At 41.2% G+C, this 19,121-nt stretch overlaps 1 protein-coding gene across 1 annotated transcript; it reads right to left on the bottom strand.

Annotated features, from left to right (window-relative positions):
- Window positions 1–8,063: 8,063 nt before the first annotated feature.
- On the bottom strand, window positions 8,064–17,693 carry LOC139401018 (nuclear pore complex protein Nup85-like; the record flags this gene model as incomplete). Its single annotated transcript, XM_071145543.1, has 12 exons — window positions 8,064–8,213; window positions 9,140–9,235; window positions 9,579–9,730; window positions 10,931–11,031; window positions 11,681–11,798; window positions 12,048–12,199; window positions 12,482–12,547; window positions 12,848–12,931; window positions 13,172–13,278; window positions 13,370–13,501; window positions 17,241–17,363; window positions 17,507–17,693. Coding segments are annotated over 12 exons (1,417 nt in total), but the record flags the coding sequence as incomplete, so codon positions are not given.
- Window positions 17,694–19,121: the final 1,428 nt, after the last annotated feature.

Here is a 19,121-nt window from a genome sequence, read left to right as displayed (position 1 = left end):
ATTATATCATTTCATCCAAACAAAAGGTGATGGGGTCCTCACTCAAACATTATATCATTTCATCCAAACAAAAGGTGATGGGGTCCTCACTCAAACATTATATCATTTCATCCAAACAAAAGGTGATGGGGTCCTCACTCAAACATTATATCATTTCATCCAAACAAAAGGTGATGGGGGTGATGGGGTCCTCACTCAAACATTATATCATTTCATCCAAACAAAAGGTGATGGGGTCCTCACTCAAACATTATATCATTTCATCCAAACAAAAGGTGATGGGGTCCTCACTCAAACATTATATCATTTCATCAAACATTATATCATTTCATCCAAACAAAAGGTGATGGGGTCCTCACTCAAACATTATATCATTTCATCCAAACAAAAGGTGATGGGGTCCTCACTCAAACATTATATCATTTCATCCAAACAAAAGGTGATGGGGTCCTCACTCAAACATTATATCATTTCATCCAAACAAAAGGTGATGGGGTCCTCACTCAAACATTATATCATTTCATCCAAACAAAAGGTGATGGGGTCCTCACTCAAACATTATATCATTTCATCCAAACAAAAGGTGATGGGGTCCTCACTCAAACATTATATCATTTCATCCAAACAAAAGGTGATGGGGTCCTCACTCAAACATTATATCATTTCATCCAAACAAAAGGTGATGGGGTCCTCACTCAAACATTATATCATTTCATCCAAACAAAAGGTGATGGGGTCCTCACTCAAACATTATATCATTTCATCCAAACAAAAGGTGATGGGGTCCTCACTCAAACATTATATCATTTCATCCAAACAAAAGGTGATGGGGTCCTCACTCAAACATTATATCATTTCATCCAAACAAAAGGTGATGGGGTCCTCACTCAAACATTATATCATTTCATCCAAACAAAAGGTGATGGGGTCCTCACTCAAACATTATATCATTTCATCCAAACAAAAGGTGATGGGGTCCTCACTCAAACATTATATCATTTCATCCAAACAAAAGGTGATGGGGTCCTCACTCAAACATTATATCATTTCATCCAAACAAAAGGTGATGGGGTCCTCACTCAAACATTATATCATTTCATCCAAACAAAAGGTGATGGGGTCCTCACTCAAACATTATATCATTTCATCCAAACAAAAGGTGATGGGGTCCTCACTCAAACATTATATCATTTCATCCAAACAAAAGGTGATGGGGTCCTCACTCAAACATTATATCATTTCATCCAAACAAAAGGTGATGGGGTCCTCACTCAAACATTATATCATTTCATCCAAACAAAAGGTGATGGGGTCCTCACTCAAACATTATATCATTTCATCCAAACAAAAGGTGATGGGGTCCTCACTCAAACATTATATCATTTCATCCAAACAAAAGGTGATGGGGTCCTCACTCAAACATTATATCATTTCATCCAAACAAAAGGTGATGGGGTCCTCACTCAAACATTATATCATTTCATCCAAACAAAAGGTGATGGGGTCCTCACTCAAACATTATATCATTTCATCCAAACAAAAGGTGATGGGGTCCTCACTCAAACATTATATCATTTCATCCAAACAAAAGGTGATGGGGTCCTCACTCAAACATTATATCATTTCATCCAAACAAAAGGTGATGGGGTCCTCACTCAAACATTATATCATTTCATCCAAACAAAAGGTGATGGGGTCCTCACTCAAACATTATATCATTTCATCCAAACAAAAGGTGATGGGGTCCTCACTCAAACATTATATCATTTCATCCAAACAAAAGGTGATGGGGTCCTCACTCAAACATTATATCATTTCATCCAAACAAAAGGTGATGGGGTCCTCACTCAAACATTATATCATTTCATCCAAACAAAAGGTGATGGGGTCCTCACTCAAACATTATATCATTTCATCCAAACAAAAGGTGATGGGGTCCTCACTCAAACATTATATCATTTCATCCAAACAAAAGGTGATGGGGTCCTCACTCAAACATTATATCATTTCATCCAAACAAAAGGTGATGGGGTCCTCACTCAAACATTATATCATTTCATCCAAACAAAAGGTGATGGGGTCCTCACTCAAACATTATATCATTTCATCCAAACAAAAGGTGATGGGGTCCTCACTCAAACATTATATCATTTCATCCAAACAAAAGGTGATGGGGTCCTCACTCAAACATTATATCATTTCATCCAAACAAAAGGTGATGGGGTCCTCACTCAAACATTATATCATTTCATCCAAACAAAAGGTGATGGGGTCCTCACTCAAACATTATATCATTTCATCCAAACAAAAGGTGATGGGGTCCTCACTCAAACATTATATCATTTCATCCAAACAAAAGGTGATGGGGTCCTCACTCAAACATTATATCATTTCATCCAAACAAAAGGTGATGGGGTCCTCACTCAAACATTATATCATTTCATCCAAACAAAAGGTGATGGGGTCCTCACTCAAACATTATATCATTTCATCCAAACAAAAGGTGATGGGGTCCTCACTCAAACATTATATCATTTCATCCAAACAAAAGGTGATGGGGTCCTCACTCAAACATTATATCATTTCATCCAAACAAAAGGTGATGGGGTCCTCACTCAAACATTATATCATTTCATCCAAACAAAAGGTGATGGGGTCCTCACTCAAACATTATATCATTTCATCCAAACAAAAGGTGATGGGGTCCTCACTCAAACATTATATCATTTCATCCAAACAAAAGGTGATGGGGTCCTCACTCAAACATTATATCATTTCATCCAAACAAAAGGTGATGGGGTCCTCACTCAAACATTATATCATTTCATCCAAACAAAAGGTGATGGGGTCCTCACTCAAACATTATATCATTTCATCCAAACAAAAGGTGATGGGGTCCTCACTCAAACATTATATCATTTCATCCAAACAAAAGGTGATGGGGTCCTCACTCAAACATTATATCATTTCATCCAAACAAAAGGTGATGGGGTCCTCACTCAAACATTATATCATTTCATCCAAACAAAAGGTGATGGGGTCCTCACTCAAACATTATATCATTTCATCCAAACAAAAGGTGATGGGGTCCTCACTCAAACATTATATCATTTCATCCAAACAAAAGGTGATGGGGTCCTCACTCAAACATTATATCATTTCATCCAAACAAAAGGTGATGGGGTCCTCACTCAAACATTATATCATTTCATCCAAACAAAAGGTGATGGGGTCCTCACTCAAACATTATATCATTTCATCCAAACAAAAGGTGATGGGGTCCTCACTCAAACATTATATCATTTCATCCAAACAAAAGGTGATGGGGTCCTCACTCAAACATTATATCATTTCATCCAAACAAAAGGTGATGGGTTCCTCACTCAAACATTATATCATTTCATCCAAACAAAAGGTGATGGGGTCCTCACTCAAACATTATATCATTTCATCCAAACAAAAGGTGATGGGGTCCTCACTCAAACATTATATCATTTCATCCAAACAAAAGGTGATGGGGTCCTCACTCAAACATTATATCATTTCATCCAAACAAAAGGTGATGGGGTCCTCACTCAAACATTATATCATTTCATCCAAACAAAAGGTGATGGGGTCCTCACTCAAACATTATATCATTTCATCCAAACAAAAGGTGATGGGGTCCTCACTCAAACATTATATCATTTCATCCAAACAAAAGGTGATGGGGTCCTCACTCAAACATTATATCATTTCATCCAAACAAAAGGTGATGGGGTCCTCACTCAAACATTATATCATTTCATCCAAACAAAAGGTGATGGGGTCCTCACTCAAACATTATATCATTTCATCCAAACAAAAGGTGATGGGGTCCTCACTCAAACATTATATCATTTCATCCAAACAAAAGGTGATGGGGTCCTCACTCAAACATTATATCATTTCATCCAAACAAAAGGTGATGGGGTCCTCACTCAAACATTATATCATTTCATCCAAACAAAAGGTGATGGGGTCCTCACTCAAACATTATATCATTTCATCCAAACAAAAGGTGATGGGGTCCTCACTCAAACATTATATCATTTCATCCAAACAAAAGGTGATGGGGTCCTCACTCAAACATTATATCATTTCATCCAAACAAAAGGTGATGGGGTCCTCACTCAAACATTATATCATTTCATCCAAACAAAAGGTGATGGGGTCCTCACTCAAACATTATATCATTTCATCCAAACAAAAGGTGATGGGGTCCTCACTCAAACATTATATCATTTCATCCAAACAAAAGGTGATGGGGTCCTCACTCAAACATTATATCATTTCATCCAAACAAAAGGTGATGGGGTCCTCACTCAAACATTATATCATTTCATCCAAACAAAAGGTGATGGGGTCCTCACTCAAACATTATATCATTTCATCCAAACAAAAGGTGATGGGGTCCTCACTCAAACATTATATCATTTCATCCAAACAAAAGGTGATGGGGTCCTCACTCAAACATTATATCATTTCATCCAAACAAAAGGTGATGGGGTCCTCACTCAAACATTATATCATTTCATCCAAACAAAAGGTGATGGGGTCCTCACTCAAACATTATATCATTTCATCCAAACAAAAGGTGATGGGGTCCTCACTCAAACATTATATCATTTCATCCAAACAAAAGGTGATGGGGTCCTCACTCAAACATTATATCATTTCATCCAAACAAAAGGTGATGGGGTCCTCACTCAAACATTATATCATTTCATCCAAACAAAAGGTGATGGGGTCCTCACTCAAACATTATATCATTTCATCCAAACAAAAGGTGATGGGGTCCTCACTCAAACATTATATCATTTCATCCAAACAAAAGGTGATGGGGTCCTCACTCAAACATTATATCATTTCATCCAAACAAAAGGTGATGGGGTCCTCACTCAAACATTATATCATTTCATCCAAACAAAAGGTGATGGGGTCCTCACTCAAACATTATATCATTTCATCCAAACAAAAGGTGATGGGGTCCTCACTCAAACATTATATCATTTCATCCAAACAAAAGGTGATGGGGTCCTCACTCAAACATTATATCATTTCATCCAAAAATACGTTGCATAAAGCTTCATTTTTGTATTTATTTGTATTATTTTCACTGCATCAGGGATCGAGTCTGCCGGCTTTGCAGCCATCTTCAGTGTGTAACTTTCACACACTCCTTAACCCCTCCTCTCCTTGTCCTCCAGTCCATGAAGGTGAAGCTGCAGCCTCCGTCAGGAACAGAGCTGCCTCCCTTTAACCCCACCCTTCCCCCGGCCTCCATCACACAGGTCATGCTGCTGGCCAATCCCCTGAAGGTAAGAGCAGGGCCACGAGTATTTCATGGTAAGGTCACATGGTCAGGGAACAGTCATATGATCTTCCTAGGGCCCAGAGGTTTTCTGATTAAGGTCACATGGTTAGGGAGCAGCCCACTTCGCTAATACACAGGCCAAAGTCACTGTAGGACTAGGGCTCTATCTTTCATCTTTCCATGGTTCCTTGCAATCTATCTCCTCATCTTTTCAACCGTATTGGAGGTTCAAGGTCTCTCCTCTCTGACTTTCTTATCCAATGCGGTTTGGGGAGACGAAGAGAGAGGATTTGAGGAATTAAGGAAAGATTCATTGAGAGGCTAGGTCTTTTTGGACCTGATGGGCTTCCATCCTCTTTGTAGTCTTTGTGAAACCACTTGCTGACCCTCTTCCAACGTTTGCCTCTTGCAGGAGAAGGTGCGTCTGCGCTACAAGCTGGCGTTCACTCTCGGAAACAGGCAGTGCTCAGAGGTGGGCGAGGTGGACCAGTTCCCCCCGCCAGACAGATGGGGTCACCTATAGCCACCCCCATACACCACAGAGCCGAGCCAGGACGGGCCAAACCAACACTCCATGATGGGGGTGTTAACCACACATACCCCAGAGAGAGAGAGAGATGAGGATAGGGTGGGAGAACTGTGCTGCAATGTTACAGTACCAACATAGTGCTACCTACCAGCCAACCATTCTGTTTCTTTCAGATTGTTTTGATATTTACCGTCTTTGTATTTGCCCAGTTGCTATTGAGACAATTGTAACTTTGTAAGCATAATATAGCATACATGGCATACACTGAAGTTCAAGCCAGTTTTACAATAGCTTCCAGAGCTTGTATTGAATATTATTGCAGGGACAGCATCTCAACTGAAGGGATACAAGTGCTTTTTCCATGTTTCAGAAATTGATACAAAGATGCACCAAGTGTCACTCTTTATTTGTTATTAAGTGTGTTTATTAACTGAGAACATCTCCAAGGTATTTTAGCAGGCCAGCCAGTCGTCCCTTATATACAGCACTGCAGGACATTTCCTAACAAACGTAGTCCCGCCCACAAGACTTGCTGGCAAAGGAAATATAACTAACACTACATCCATTATTATGACGAGATACATACACACAGCGTATATACTGTGTGTGTGTGTGTGTGTGTATATATATATATATACACACACATACAGTATATATGTCAATGTTTATACCACAGCATTGTTGAATGCTTGTTTCTAATGGGGTAGAAGGGCATTCTAGAAAGGACATTATTATTCAGAGCTTATAACTAGGGAAAAATGATTGATTAATCCTATAACTGGAATATAATTTGGTGAAATCCGGTAATCTTATCCGGAGGACTTGCTAGCTAGCATGTTAGCTCAGAGTAGCTCATCCTTAACTTGAGTCAAGATACAGAAAGTTATGTTGATTAGATGTGGGTGCTAGCTGGCTGTTGACAAAGGCCTCAAACATGATTCCATGAGGTGTTTCAATATTTCTTCAGTGCATATCCAGTGATCATGCTTATTAGACATAATTGTGGCAATTATTATTATGACATTGTTTTAAAGTGATGTATATTGTATTTCTCAATGATATTACTTGATGGGTTTTCTGGACCTTCTAGGTCTTACTACAGACTAATATACAGCTACTATTTTGATGACTGGGTTTCCTAGCAACACTGTAATCAATATTGTGGTTACTTCTGGCATGCTTCTGTAAGTTATCATCATAAATGCATACCGTAGCTGGTTTTTATTCTTTGGTTTAATGTACGGATTCTTCTGATGCTCGCCATCTGGTTTAACTATGGTGTTTAAGCTTTCAAAGTGGTCTGTCAACCAGAGTTAAAATATCCATTAGTACTTAGGATGTATTATTTTCTCCATTGTCAGTATTGAAATGGTATTTTTTTATTTATTTCAGTTGTATTTCAGTGCATCACTGAATTGACCAAGCTTAACACTGGCTGAAAGTGTCATCTGACACAAGTTGGAACTAACATGGAGGAAGGTGAAGAAACAATGAGGTCAAAATCATCCAGTAATATTGAGCCCACAATAGGGCAGTGATTTCATACTTCGATGGTGAAAGGTTGATTCGCTAACCTTCATCCTAACATTCAAAGGAATGGACGGATATGAGAATATGGTGGAAACGTCTTACCCATGCTTGCACTAATACATTGCTTTTAAATCCACACTTCAGGGAGGTTAGGGAATTGGGAAAACAGCCAGTTTGCCCCCTTCCTCCCCATGTCCTCTCTCTGGTTGTCCCTGACTTGTAGCATTGTGAGAGGCACAATAGCTCTGTACATAGGTGTACTTATCGTCTGTAGTCAGGAGATGTGTAGAGGTCAATGTGATGTGTAAATGTCTTGAAAGATGTTTTACGATTGTACATACTGTGCTATTTGTTTGTTGCATGAGGAATTAAAGGATTTTTGATCTGGTAATTTAGCTTATTGTACTCTTTGGTCTAACAAGTTGTTAGGGCATTGCTTCTCTATTCATACCTTACGCTAGTAAATCAGGTTGACTTAAAGGTCATACTTCTGCCGACATCCACAGCGTTTACTGTGAATTTGATTTGAGCGAATGTCAAGGAAATTGTTGACAGTGCAGTGTGCTTGTCGACAATGCACATTTGAATCCAGGCCAGTGTTCATGTCAAGCATTTCCACAGAATCAAATTCAAATAATGAAAACATTTCTTTATTATCAAATAGCACATTTTGATCAGACTTGATTTGTTTTATGTACAGTATAAAAAGATAAGTGTTGGTCAAATTTCCACTGTCCCCTCCTTCACTATGGCCATGGCCAGGTTACGAGCTAGCGCTAGCCGCAGGAGCTCAATCTTTGTCGTCTCGATGTCCTCATCCTGAAAACGCACAGGGAAACACATTTAATGGATCATCCTCATCAGAATGTTTTTAGTGATTCCATATTCAATATGGTGCAACTGGTTCTTCACGCTTCAGCAAACAGGAAAGGAGGGCTGCTAAACAACAATGACAAATCATGACAAGAGCTTACCAAGAAAAACTTCCAAAAGGACTAATTCCAAGTAGAAAGGAGCACTCGAGAAAACAGCTAAAATAAATCAGTTTTTTTTGTTGAGTGCTCCAACTACTACTTTCTACCTTGAATTAATCCTTTTGGAAAATGTTATTGGTAAGCCCTTCTCATAATTATATAATACTTGATGTTAATGAAACCAACAGTCACTTTTCTGGAATACAATATTCAAATTAGGTGACAATGGAACTGTGCGATTGGCTAGCTATGAAAAGTCTGTGCTAACCCCTCTCTGGAGCAGGGCCAGTTTAGCCCTGGGCTAAGGTTGGTGTTAAACCATTTTAGAATGTGCAAGTGTGAATAGTCGATTAGCCGTGGGCTAAGGAAGCTCTTACTGCAGTGTGAACAGTTGCTTAACCTGGGCTAACGAGGCTCTTAGTGCAGTGTGAACAGTTGCTAACCCGGGTTGAGGAGGCTCTTAGTGCAGTGTGAACAGTTGCTTAACCCGGGCTAAGGAAGCTCTTAGTGCAGTGTGAACAGTTGCTTAACCTGGGCTAACGAGGCTCTTAGTGCAGTGTGAACAGTTGCTTAACCCGGGCTAAGGAAGCTCTTAGTGCAGTGTGAACAGTTGCTTAACCTGGGCTAACGAGGCTCTTAGTGCAGTGTGAACAGTTGCTAACCCCGGGCTAAGCAACTGTAGAGATTAGAGCATATTATAAAACAGTGTATTAGGAGATTGAAAGGGAAACCGACATTAGATAGAGGGTAAGGGGGTGTGTAACCCAGTACCTGCATGGGTCTGTCTGGGGTGGGAACACTCTTCCCTGAGGTCAGCTCCTCCAGACAGAACATCAGCTCATGAGTTTGATCAGCAGAGAAGATCACCTGCAAGAGGACAAGCCCAGAGATTAGCCAACTGACTGCAACAAAAGGCTATTAGCCTAAAGAGCCACCATCTACAAAACTACGAGCATATATTCAGACCTACAGATCCGATAGGAATCAATAAGGTAAGGAGATCTCTTAATTTAAATATTATATTTTGACAATAATATGCCATTAATCTATTTTCTTTAAGATTACAAAGATGTTTTGCAGTTCATATTTAGTTAGTAAACCAAAAAAAGGGAAATTCAATCTATGGAATATGCTACACACTAGGTAAGTAGAAAGAAGTTCATTTCAACATTAAGTCAAGGATGGAAGTTAATGTTGTGGGCCAGTTGACCTCTTTCTGCTCCAGCAGGGGCAGGGCGTCGGTCAGCAGAGTCATCCAGAAGGAATGTGGGGCGATCTTGGCCGTCATCAGGGAGAGGAGGAGCTTGGCGGCATCCGAGAAACGCTTCTCGCCGTACAGCCGATGGAACTCACGGTACTTCCCTGCAGACAACAGGATCACAACCATCAAGGCAAAGCGTAGCAAAAACAGTTTCTCTACAGAAAGCGGTAACGTGCATTTCTTATTGGACAAGTTCAGGTAGTCCATCCTGTTTCCTTCTGTAAATGGTGCCTAATGAATATGACCCAGGACAGGAGGGGAACAGAATGAACTAATGGATACAATCACATGATGCTCTCTCATTGGTTACACAGACACAGTATCAATCACATGATGCTCTCTCATTGGTTACACAGACACAGTATCAATCACATGATGCTCTCTCATTGGTTACACAGACACAGTATCAATCACATGATGCTCTCTCGTTGGTTACACAGACACAGTATCAATGACATAGTATGGTGTAAAATGTATTTGCCACAGTTTTAAGTATAGAACTGAGAAGTGCACCGAATTCCCAGAAATGATGTGAGAACCATCTATCAGTCACACAGGATGCCAGTTGGGACACCCAATATGGTCACTGTAGAATTGTTTAGAAATTGAATTCTCATTCTACTCGCTACAGCACTGGTAGAACTTGTATGGCCTAAATGTAAATACACTGTGGTTCCACTTGATTGTTTAAGAACAAGATAACATTATATACATCATAGTCACTGAACAGTTAGTTCTGCCTTCATGAGTGACTAATTGTAAAGTGAGACATTACACTCACGTTACATTTTCCCCAGCTGTAGGTTATCATCAGCTGTTACAACCGCATTAGGCCACAGACTGCAGCCTTATATGGACCACTTTTCTCCTACGTGAGAGTAAATCATTTAATAGATAGGCCAAAATGTATCATGCGTCTGATCCAGTGTGTGTGTGTGTGTGTGTGCGCGTGTGTGTGTGTGTGTGTGAGTGATATGTGGCTGACTGAATGTCAAGTTAACATGCAAGACCAAGCAGGGCTCTACAGTGCGACCATTTTACTGGCATATGCACCTAAATATTTTGCTGTGCGACCTGGAATTATATTGAAGAGCACCAGTGTGCCTAGAAAAACGTACAATTCTAAATTTATTATATCTAGATTTGTGCTCCTGAATTTCTTTGTGTGCACCTATATTTTTCAACTTAGCACACGTGCTCCTTGTATAACAGGACAGCTTAGAGCCCTGACAAGGAGTGTTGGCTTGTTTGTGTGTTCACAGTCCTTCATGTCTGTGTATGTACACGTTTGCACCCCATACCTAGAAAAGTAAGCCTGTCACTGAGCAGCATGGCTGGACCCAGGTTGTCAATCAGGTCCAGATCAGAGAAGGTCCCTTTGGCGCAGTAGTCCTGGAGAAACCTGAGATACAGACCATAGAGATACATCTATAGACCAGAGAGACACAGTATATCTAGGATACAGACCATAGAGATACATCTATAGACCACAGAGATACAGTATATCTAGGATACAGACCATAGAGATACATCTATAGACCAGAGAGACACAGTATATATAGGATACAGACCATAGAGATACATCTATAGACCAGAGAGACACAGTATATCTAGGATACAGACCATAGAGATACATCTATAGACCAGAGAGACACAGTATATCTAGGATACAGACCAAAGAGATACATCTATAGACCAGAGAGACACAGTATATCTAGGATACAGACAGGGTTAAACCCACGGGGGGTGGGGAGCGAGAGAGTGAGTGACTACAGGGTGGTCTGGTAGCTAGTGGTGTGGAAGCAGATGTCATGGGGGGACATCTTTGCTGCCCTTCTTGAAGTAATTCCAGATCTAACGTGGTGACTCCACTACGTAGCTTTCATAAACCCCCTCATGTTAGATCAGTGGTTACATCAAGGAAAGGAGGAAGGAAGAAGGAATTTTCTAAGTATTGAAAACAGGCCGACGACTGTCCAGCAAATAAAAACAGCATTCCTGAACAGGTCACATGGTCAGGATCAGTAAAACCTCCTGTAGACATACAGCACCTCTCTGATATGAGGGTGGCGAAGGCAGCATCTTTGGCTCTGATGCTCCAGGAGAGAGCAGAGCCCAGTCTGTTGTTCCTCAGGGCCTTCTTGGCCATGATCTTACAGATGCTCCTCACTGCAACACAGAGAGACACATTATACCAAAGAGTTAGGGGGTGATATCCACAACAGGCATGACAGAAATCAGGGGGAGTTTGAATATATTTTCCACATGTGTTTTAGTAAGTGTCCATGTTGCGATTGAGGAAGTGAGACAGAATGTGGGTCTCAGTGAGAGCTTCATGCATGAGAGTAAGATGGACAACTGTTTTGGATAAGAGCGCGTGAGTATGCGTGCGTATGTATGTGTATGCATCATATCTACCTTGTTCAGTCATCTGCCTCTGCTCACAGATCCTGATCACCTTCAGGGCCTTGCGCTCTGTGTCCAGAGGAACACGCTCTATCTGTAGCTCCAGGTACACACGGCCAAACTCTGGACAGTGGTCAAAGTAGTCCACAGCCAGCTGCCACAGGCTGAGGACCAGAGAGAAATAGCTGGTTAATCATGCACAGCTTAACCGATCATCCAATAGGAGCAGCACTGGAGCAGGTCAAACAGGGGAAGAGGCCTACATGCGTAGCCGACAACACTCTCTAGAAAAGATAACTACTGAACACAGTGGACCTCAGCATGTGTAGTTTTGCAGACGTGACTATATATGTGACAGTTATCTATTAGAAAAACAGACATGTTGGCACTGGGAGTTATGCATATAGTCCAATCTATTACTAACCAGACTAGTGGGTCTGTCTCACCTGTGATGGGTGAAGAGTCCTGAGGCGTACTCCAGCAGTAGAAACTCTCTCAGGTTGGAGCCAAAACTACATCAACACAGAGAACACATGTTATTATGGTCAACGATGAGAAGGCTGCCACCAAAACACCTCCGTTTGTTCTGACCTCTGCTGCTACAAAAACACTAAATATTTCATTGAGTGTGGGTTCTTCCTTTATTTCAAGTGTATGCCCTTTGAATCCAGCACCCAAATACTTCCTGTTATCACAAACATTTGAGCTGAGCACGCCAACTTCACTTTCTATGATTCTGATCAATGTTACCATGAGAACAATATTGGCAGTTAATGTCAACCCTTTGTGGGACAGTAGTGTCCTTAACTTACTGTAGGTTGTGAGACTGGAGCAGTTTACAGTGGTCCAGCAGGTCAGTCAGATGCCCCACAAACCACCAGTTGTTGAGAGCAATGCTGGAAAGCACAAATAACATGTCATAAATATCACAACATATGAAACTGAACAGTAGTTTACATGAGTGACAGAGGGGAAATCACATTGTGTGTCTAGCCCCCACATTTATTTCATCTTATCCACATTAACAGTTACTGTTACCTTAGCAACAACACAGCTACTCTCCCTGGGTTCTATACCATAGAAATAGAATTCCTTTGGTTTCTGTATTTCTATGGTCGATAGACGCTCCTCCTCACCTGCAGTCCTTGATGACCTGGTGGATGTCAAACTCAAAGGCTGCCAGCAGGATGCTGTCCAGGGGCTCTGGGACACTCCTCGTGTCCAGGAACATGTGCATGCTAGACTGGAACACACACACATAGGACAGGACACTTACTCAAGTCCCAGGGCATACTAGTGCAACTCTGTATCATGTATAGTGTAGTAGTAAGTACCTGTGCGTAGTAGTGCAGCTCTGTGGGCTTGACAGTGGGGTGGGAGAACAGCAGTCTGGTGACCAGGAAGTGATACCAGGTACTCAGCAGCTCCTTGTACTCCAGGAGAACATCCTCGTCACCAACCAGGATCTACATGGATAATTAGGAGGGTATGGATAAACCATGGATGGATACTTATTTAGGAGGGTATGGATGAACCATGGATGGATACTTATTTAGGATGGTATGGATAAACCATGGATGGATACTTATTTAGGAGGGTATGAATAAACCATGGATGGATACTTATTTAGGAGGGTATGGATGAACCATGGATGGATACTTATTTAGGAGGGTATGGATAAACCATGGATGGATACTTATTTTAGGAGGGTATGAATAAACCATGGATGGATACTTATTTAGGAGGGTATGGATGAACCATGGATGGATACTTATTTAGGAGGGTATGGATAAACCATGGTTGGATACTTATTTAGGAGGGTATGGATAAACCATGGATGGATACTTATTTAGGAGGGTATGAATAAACCATGGATGGATACTTATTTAGAAGGGTATGGATAAACCATGGATGGATACTTATTTAGGAGGGTATGGATAAACCATGGATGGATACTTATTTAGGAGGGTATGGATGAACCATGGATGGATACTTATTTAGGAGGGTATGGATAAACCATGGATGGATACTTATTTAGGAGGGTATGGATGAACCATGGATGGATACTTATTTAGGAGGGTATGGATAAACCATGGATGGATACTTATTTAGGAGGGTATGGATAAACCATGGATGGATACTTATTTAGAAGGGTATGGATAAACCATGGATGGATACTTATTTAGGAGGGTATGGATGAACCATGGATGGATACTTATTTAGGAGGGTATGGATAAACCATGGATGGATACTTATTTAGGAGGGTATGGATAAACCATGGATGGATACTTATTTAGGAGGGTATGGATAAACCATGGATGGATACTTATTTAGGAGGGTATGGATGAACCATGGATGGATGAATGTATCAACAGGTGGAACATATGGATAGTAGTTGGAAGAGACAGACAGCACCAACAAGAGATTATTTTAGCTCCTAAACAGTTCACGCTCACACAGATGCAGGTACAGAGCCAATGGACTCTACATGTACAGAGAGAGTTCCTTTTGGCTAAGGTACAGTGCCTTGCGAAAGTATTCGGCCCCCTTGAACTTTGCGACCTTTTGCCACATTTCAGGCTTCAAACATAAAGATATAAAACTGTATTTTTTTGTGAAGAATCAACAACAAGTGGGACACAATCATGAAGTGGAACGACATTTATTGGATATTTCAAACTTTTTTAACAAATCAAAAACTGAAAAATTGGGCGTGCAAAATTATTCAGCCCCTTTACTTTCAGTTCAGCAAACTCTCTCCAGAAGTTCAGTGAGGATCTCTGAATGATCCAATGTTGACCTAAATGACTAATGATGATAAATACAATCCACCTGTGTGTAATCAAGTCTCCGTACAAATGCATCTGCACTGTGATAGTCTCAGAGGTCCGTTAAAAGCGCAGAGAGCATCATGAAGAACAAGGAACACACCAGGCAGGTCCGAGATACTGTTGTGAAGAATTTTAAAGCTGGATTTGGATACAAAAAGATTTCCCAAGCTTTAAACATCCCAAGGAGCACTGTGCAAGCGATAATATTGAAATGGAAGGAGTATCAGACCACTGCAAATCTACCAAGACCTGGCCATCCCTCTAAACTTTCAGCTCATACAAGGAGAAGACTGATCAGAGATGCAGCCAAGAGGCCCATGATCACTCTGGATGAACTGCAGAGATCTACAGCTGAGGTGGGAGACTTTGTCCATAGGACAACAATCAGTCGTATATTGCACAAATCTGGCCTTTATGGAAGAGTGGCAAGAAGAAAGCCATTTCTTAAAGATATCCATAAAAAGTGTCGTTTAAAGTTTGCCACAAGCCACCTGGGAGACACACCAAACATGTGGAAGAAGGTGCTCTGGTCAGATGAAACCAAAATTGAACTTTTTGGCAACAATGCAAAACGTTATGTTTGGCGTAAAAGCAACACAGCTGAACACACCATCCCCACTGTCAAACATGGTGGTGGCAGCATCATGGTTTGGGCCTGCTTTTCTTCAGCAGGGACAGGGAAGATGGTTAAAAATGATGGGAAGATGGATGGAACCAAATACAGGACCATTCTGGAAGAATGGAGTCTGCAAAAGACCTGAGACTGGGACGGAGATTTGTCTTCCAACAAGACAATGATCCAAAACATAAAGCAAAATCTACAATGGAATGGTTCAAAAATAAACATATCCAGGTGTTAGAATGGCCAAGTCAAAGTCCAGACCTGAATCCAATCGAGAATCTGTGGAAAGAACTGAAAACTGCTGTTCACAAATGCTCTCCATCCAACCTCACTGAGCTCGAGCTTTTTTGCAAGGAGGAATGGGAAACCATTTCAGTCTCTCGATTTGCAAAACTGATAGAGACATACCCCAAGCGACTTACAGCTGTAATCGCAGCAAAAAGTGGCGCTACAAAGTATTAACTTAAGGGGGCTGAATAATTTTGCACACCCAATTTTTCAGTTTTTGATTTGTTAAAAAAGTTAGAAATATCCAATAAATGTCGTTCCACTTCATGATTGTGTCCCACTTGTTGTTGATTCTTCACAAAAAAATACAGTTTTATATCTTTATGTTTGAAGCCTGAAATGTGGCAAAAGGTCGCAAAGTTCAAGGGGGCCGAATACTTTCGCAAGGCACTGTATACGTTGTATACTACAGGTAGCTACACTGACAACAAAACATTTAGCTCTTTCTATGACAGACTGACCAGGTGAAAGCTATGATCCCTTATTGAGGTCACCTGGTTTGCCAGCAGCATACCACTGCTGGCTTGCTTCTGAAGCGAAGCAGGGTTGGTCCTGGTCAGTTCCTGGATGGGAGACCAGATGCTGCTGGAAGTGGTGTTGGAGGGCCAGTAGGAGGCACTTTTTCCTCTGGTATAAAAAAATATCCCAATGCCCCAGGGCAACAATTGGGGACACTGCCCTGTGTAGGGTGCCGTCTTTCGGATGGGACGTTAAACTGGTGTCCTTACTCTCTGAGGTCATTAAAGATCCCATGGCACTTATCGTAAGAGTAGGGGTGTTAACCACGGTGTCCTGGCTAAATTCCCAATCTGCCCCTCAAAAAACCATCACGGTCACCTAATAATCCCCAGTTTACAATTGGCTCATTCAATTCAACTCCTCTCCCCTGTAACTATTCCCCAGGTCGTTGCTGCAAATGAGAACGTGTTCTCAGTCAACTTACCTGGTAAAATAACAGATAAATAAAAAAAAACTTAAATCAGTGTAGATGAAGGGGAGGAGAGGTTAAAGAAGGATTTTTAAGCCTTGAAACAATTGAGACATGGATTGTGTATATGTGCCATTCAGAGGGTGAATGGGCAAGTCAAAACATTTAAGTGACTTTGAACAGGGTATGGTAATAGGTGCCAGGCACACTTTGAGTGTGTCAAGAACTGCAACGCTGCTGAGTTTCACGCTCAACAGTTTCCTGTGTGTGTCAAGAATGGTCCAGCACCCAAAGAACATCATGACAACTTGACAACTGGGCAGCACTAGAGTCAACATGGGCCAGCATCGCTGTGGAATGTTTGACACCTTGTAGAGTCCATGCCCCAATGAATTTAGAGACTGTTCTGAGGGCAAAAGGGGGTGCAATTCAATATTATGACAGTGTTCCTAATGTTTTGTACACCATGTGTGTACCTGTCACCACACAGATGCAGGTAAAGTGTGCCAGGGCAGGTATTGGGCAGTTCCACTGACCTTACAGATGTCCTCCAGGTGGCGGTTGCTGGCAAAGGACTGGTCCTGGAGACAGTGGTCCACCTCCTCGCGCCAGTGTCTCCACTTTACATCAAACTCTGTCAGGGTCTGAGTCTCACCAGGCTACAGTAAGATGTCATAGAGGAGAGAGCGCTAGAGTTACAACCATAGAGATACATATAATATACGTCTTCTACTTGATTCTGTGGTTAAAACTGGGTGCTGTTCAGGAGGTTGAAACATTCAGATAGTGCATTTCTATGTACATTGAAGATGGGCATCTTCATGAGCAGGTTGTCCAGCAGCTTGAACATGACCCTGGCTGCAGGCTGCAAAGCTGCCTGTTTCACCAGAACCTGCCTGGCCTCGTCCATCCGGCCCTGCAGCACGTAGCTGATCACCTGGAGACACAGAGGGGGGTTCAATAGGGGACAAAGAATATCTGCATACAGACTAGTGCACAAATAAATATGAATAGCAGATTACACAGACATAAGTTAAAGGAGTTAAACTGGGCAAAGAAAGTCTGCACAGATAAAATGCATAGTATATCAACAAGTTTATTTCAACCACATTGGAAGTAATCATGGAGAACCATTTAAAAAGGCAAATTCACTGGAGGTCTTGAGGATCCACTAAATTAGTTTTGATCAAACAGGGCTCTACGCTGACAGTTTAAAATTTTTTAAAAGCACATGTGCTCGTAAATTGAAAAATGTAGGAGCACACAAAGAAATTAAGGAGCACAGTGAAAGTATTTGAGCAAGTGTTTTTATGATAAGAAATTAATAAAATTTTAAGAATAAAAGTTTGTTGGAGTGTTCCATACTCAATCAATTACAATGTACTAGAGGTAGACCGATTAATCGGAATGGCCGATTAATTAGGGCTGATTTCAAGTTTTCATAACAATCGGAAATCGGTATTTTTGGATAATCTGTATTTTTTTTTTTACACCTTTATTTAATCTTTATTTAACTTGGCAAGTCAGTTAAGAACACATTCTTATTTTCAATGACGGCCTAGGAACGGTGGGTTAACTGCCTTGTTCAGGGGCAGAACGACAGATTTTCACCTTGTCAGCTCGGGGATCCAATCTTGCAACCTTACAGTTAACTAGTCCAACGCTATAACCACATGCCTCTCGTTGCACTCCACACGGAGACGGCCTGTTACGCAAATGCAGTAAACCAAGGTAAGTTGCTAGCTAGCATTAAACTTATCTTATAAAAACAATCAATCATAATCACTAGTTAACTACACATGGTTGATGATATTACTAGATATTCTCTAGCGTGTCCTGCATTGCATATAATCTGACTGAGCATACAAGCATACAAGTATCTGACTGAGCGGTGGTAGGCAGAAGCAGGCGTGCGTAAACATTCATTCCAACAGCACTTTCTCGCGTTTTCCAGCAGCTCTTCGTTGTGCGTCAAGCATTGCGCTGTTTATGACTTCAAGCCTATCAACTCCGGAGATGAGGCTGGTGTAACCGAAGTGAAATGGCTGGCTAGTTAGTGCGCTCTAATAGCGTTTCAAACGTCACTCGCTCTGAGCCTGTGGTTGTTTCCCTTGCTCTGCATGTGTAACGCGGCTTCGAGGGTGGCTGTTGTCGTTGTGTTGCTGGTTCGAGCCCAGGGAGGAGTGAGTAGAGGGACGAAAGCTATACTGTTACACTGGCAATACTAAAGTTCCTATAAGAACATCCAATAGTCAAAGGTTAATGAAATACAAATGGTATAGAGGGAAATAGTCCTATAATTCCTATAATAACTACAACCTAAAACTTCTTACCTGGGAATATTGAAGACTCATGTTAAAAGGAACCACCAGCTTTCATATGTTCTCATGTTCTGAGCAAGGAACTGAAACGTTAGC

Source organism: Oncorhynchus clarkii, unplaced genomic scaffold (assembly GCF_045791955.1).
Source record: "Oncorhynchus clarkii lewisi isolate Uvic-CL-2024 unplaced genomic scaffold, UVic_Ocla_1.0 unplaced_contig_13391_pilon_pilon, whole genome shotgun sequence".
In the NCBI taxonomy this organism is placed as follows: Eukaryota; Metazoa; Chordata; class Actinopteri; order Salmoniformes; family Salmonidae; genus Oncorhynchus; species Oncorhynchus clarkii.
The sequence above is the reverse complement of the archived record's forward strand: the minus strand, read 5'-3'. Positions and strand labels throughout refer to the sequence as shown.